Source organism: Manis pentadactyla, chromosome 9 (genome assembly GCF_030020395.1).
Source record: "Manis pentadactyla isolate mManPen7 chromosome 9, mManPen7.hap1, whole genome shotgun sequence".
In the NCBI taxonomy this organism is placed as follows: domain Eukaryota; kingdom Metazoa; phylum Chordata; class Mammalia; order Pholidota; family Manidae; genus Manis; species Manis pentadactyla.
This window is the reverse complement of record NC_080027.1, coordinates 17,173,403-17,175,458: the sequence shown is the minus strand read 5'-3', so window position 1 is coordinate 17,175,458 and position 2,056 is coordinate 17,173,403. Positions and strand designations below refer to the sequence as shown.

The following is a 2,056-nucleotide window of genomic DNA, read 5'->3' as shown; positions in this document are numbered from 1 at the left end:
CTTAATACAAAACATGGGCTATGCTGAGATACTTTCCTTTATCTGGGGAATATTAACTGATCTCACTGAAGAATGACTCTACAGCTTAGTGTTTAACACAGAGCGTTGGTAGGGGGTTTCCTTGCATGTAGTTACATTGCTCTGACTGTAAATGTCCTGCCTTGCTTTTCCCAGACGCCCTCACCCTGCTCTGACTGCACCCAAGGTCCCTGTCTCAACATGAATATTAAACTTTTAGGCTATACATCTATGAGGGCTGAAAAATATGTCTTATCCTTGTATTTAATGCTTCAGAGAACTCCTATTACTCAATAAATTTGTATGGAATAAAAAAATAAAACTTTAAAACTAAATCAATTCAAGAAAATATACAAATGTTGACAATTAACATACATGCTTTTTCAATCCAACATTAGTTTTATAGGAAAAGAAATACTGAATGACTCTACCCGTGATAATCTGGTCACCAAACTGATGGCAATCTTAAAAATTCAAACAGCTTCTCAAAGTGCAAACACCACAGTCACGTGGGGAAGAATCTGAGTTGCATTCTTAGTGCTTAAGAAGAAATCAAAATAAACAGCTGAGTACTTTCATATGCAGTAGCTTAAAGCAGAAGAGAGAAAAAGAAAATGCCTCCATGGAGCTGAAAAACTTCACCAGGGTAAGAGAATTTGTTTTCCTTGGCCTAACGCAGAATCAAGAACTGAGCTTGGTCTTCTTTCTTTTCCTATTTTTGGTATATGTGACAACTTTACTGGGAAACCTCCTCATCACAGTGACGGTGACCTGTGAATCTCGCCTTCACACCCCCATGTATTTTTTGCTCCGTAATTTATCTGTTGCCGACATCTGCTTTTCCTCCGTCACAGCTCCCAAGGTTCTGGCGGACCTTCTGTCACGGCGAAAGACCATCTCCTTCCGTGGCTGCTTCACGCAGATGTTTTTCTTCCATCTTGTCGGAGGGGCGGATGTATGTTCTTTGTCAGTAATGGCGTTAGATCGGTATGTGGCCATCTCCAAGCCCCTGCACTATGTGAACATCATGAATAGAGGCCGTTGCACTGCATTAATAATGGCCACCTGGGCGGGGGGCTTTGTCCACGCCATCGTGCAGTTTTCCCTGCTGCTGCCCCTCCCCTTCTGTGGACCCAATGTTCTTGACACTTTCTACTGTGATGCCCCCCAGGTCCTCAAACTTGCCTGTACAGATATTTTTATGCTTGAGCTGCTGATGATTTCCAACAATGGGCTGCTCACTGCACTGTGGTTTTTCTTCCTCCTGGTGTCTTATCTGGTCCTATTGTTATTAGTAAGGTCCCAGGCAGGGGAGGGCAGGAGGAAAGCCATCTCCACCTGCACCGCCCACATCACTGTGGTGACCCTGCATTTCGTGCCCTGCATCTACGTCTACACCCGGCCCTTCACTGCCCTCCCCACAGATAAGGCCGTGTCCGTCACCTTCACTGTCATCTCCCCTCTGCTGAACCCCCTGATCTACACCCTGAGGAACCAGGAGATGAAGTCAGCCATGAAGAGACTAAAGAGAAGACTCGTGCCTTCTGACAGGAAATAGACTGCTTATAGCTCACTCCTCACCACCTTTGAAAATGTTTGTCCATCAAATACACCGCATTTACTACGTAATTAATTTTCTACTATGATACACATGACTTTCAAAGGTTCTGATCAGCATGCAATAATAATACTAAAGATGGGTTTCATGTTACAAAAGTAGAGAAATCAAATTGTCAGTTGGAGAGTTATATACTGCTTTTGCAATACAACCTCCGAAGAAATAAAGAATATGACATCGAAATACACTTAGATGATTTTATCAACCTGGAATTTTTTTTTCAGCTCTATTGAGGCATAATTGTGTGAAAATAAAGGAAACCTTATTTAAAATGGAGTCTGGAAGCCATGAAGTGGGGCTCTCCCCACTACCACACCTGTAAGAAAGCACACCTCACATTCCTGGCAGCAGCTCACATTAGAGACCACAGAAGCAGGAAGAAGAATTTCTCTTTGCCCAAACCCAGAACTGACTTTATTC

General features: G+C 43.1%; 1 protein-coding gene across 1 annotated transcript; it reads left to right on the top strand.

Annotated features, from left to right (window-relative positions):
• Positions 1 to 640: 640 nt before the first annotated feature.
• LOC118909698 (olfactory receptor 4D10-like) lies at positions 641 to 1,576 on the top strand. The gene has a single exon (XM_036880423.2). It carries the CDS (start codon positions 641 to 643, stop codon positions 1,574 to 1,576), a length of 936 nt encoding a protein of 311 aa, XP_036736318.2.
• Positions 1,577 to 2,056: the final 480 nt, after the last annotated feature.

Excerpts from the sequence above, each read along its gene's own strand:
- LOC118909698 (XM_036880423.2), top strand. The coding sequence starts at position 641 with ATGGAGCTGAAAAACTTCACCAGGGTAAGAGAATTTGTTTTCCTTGGC.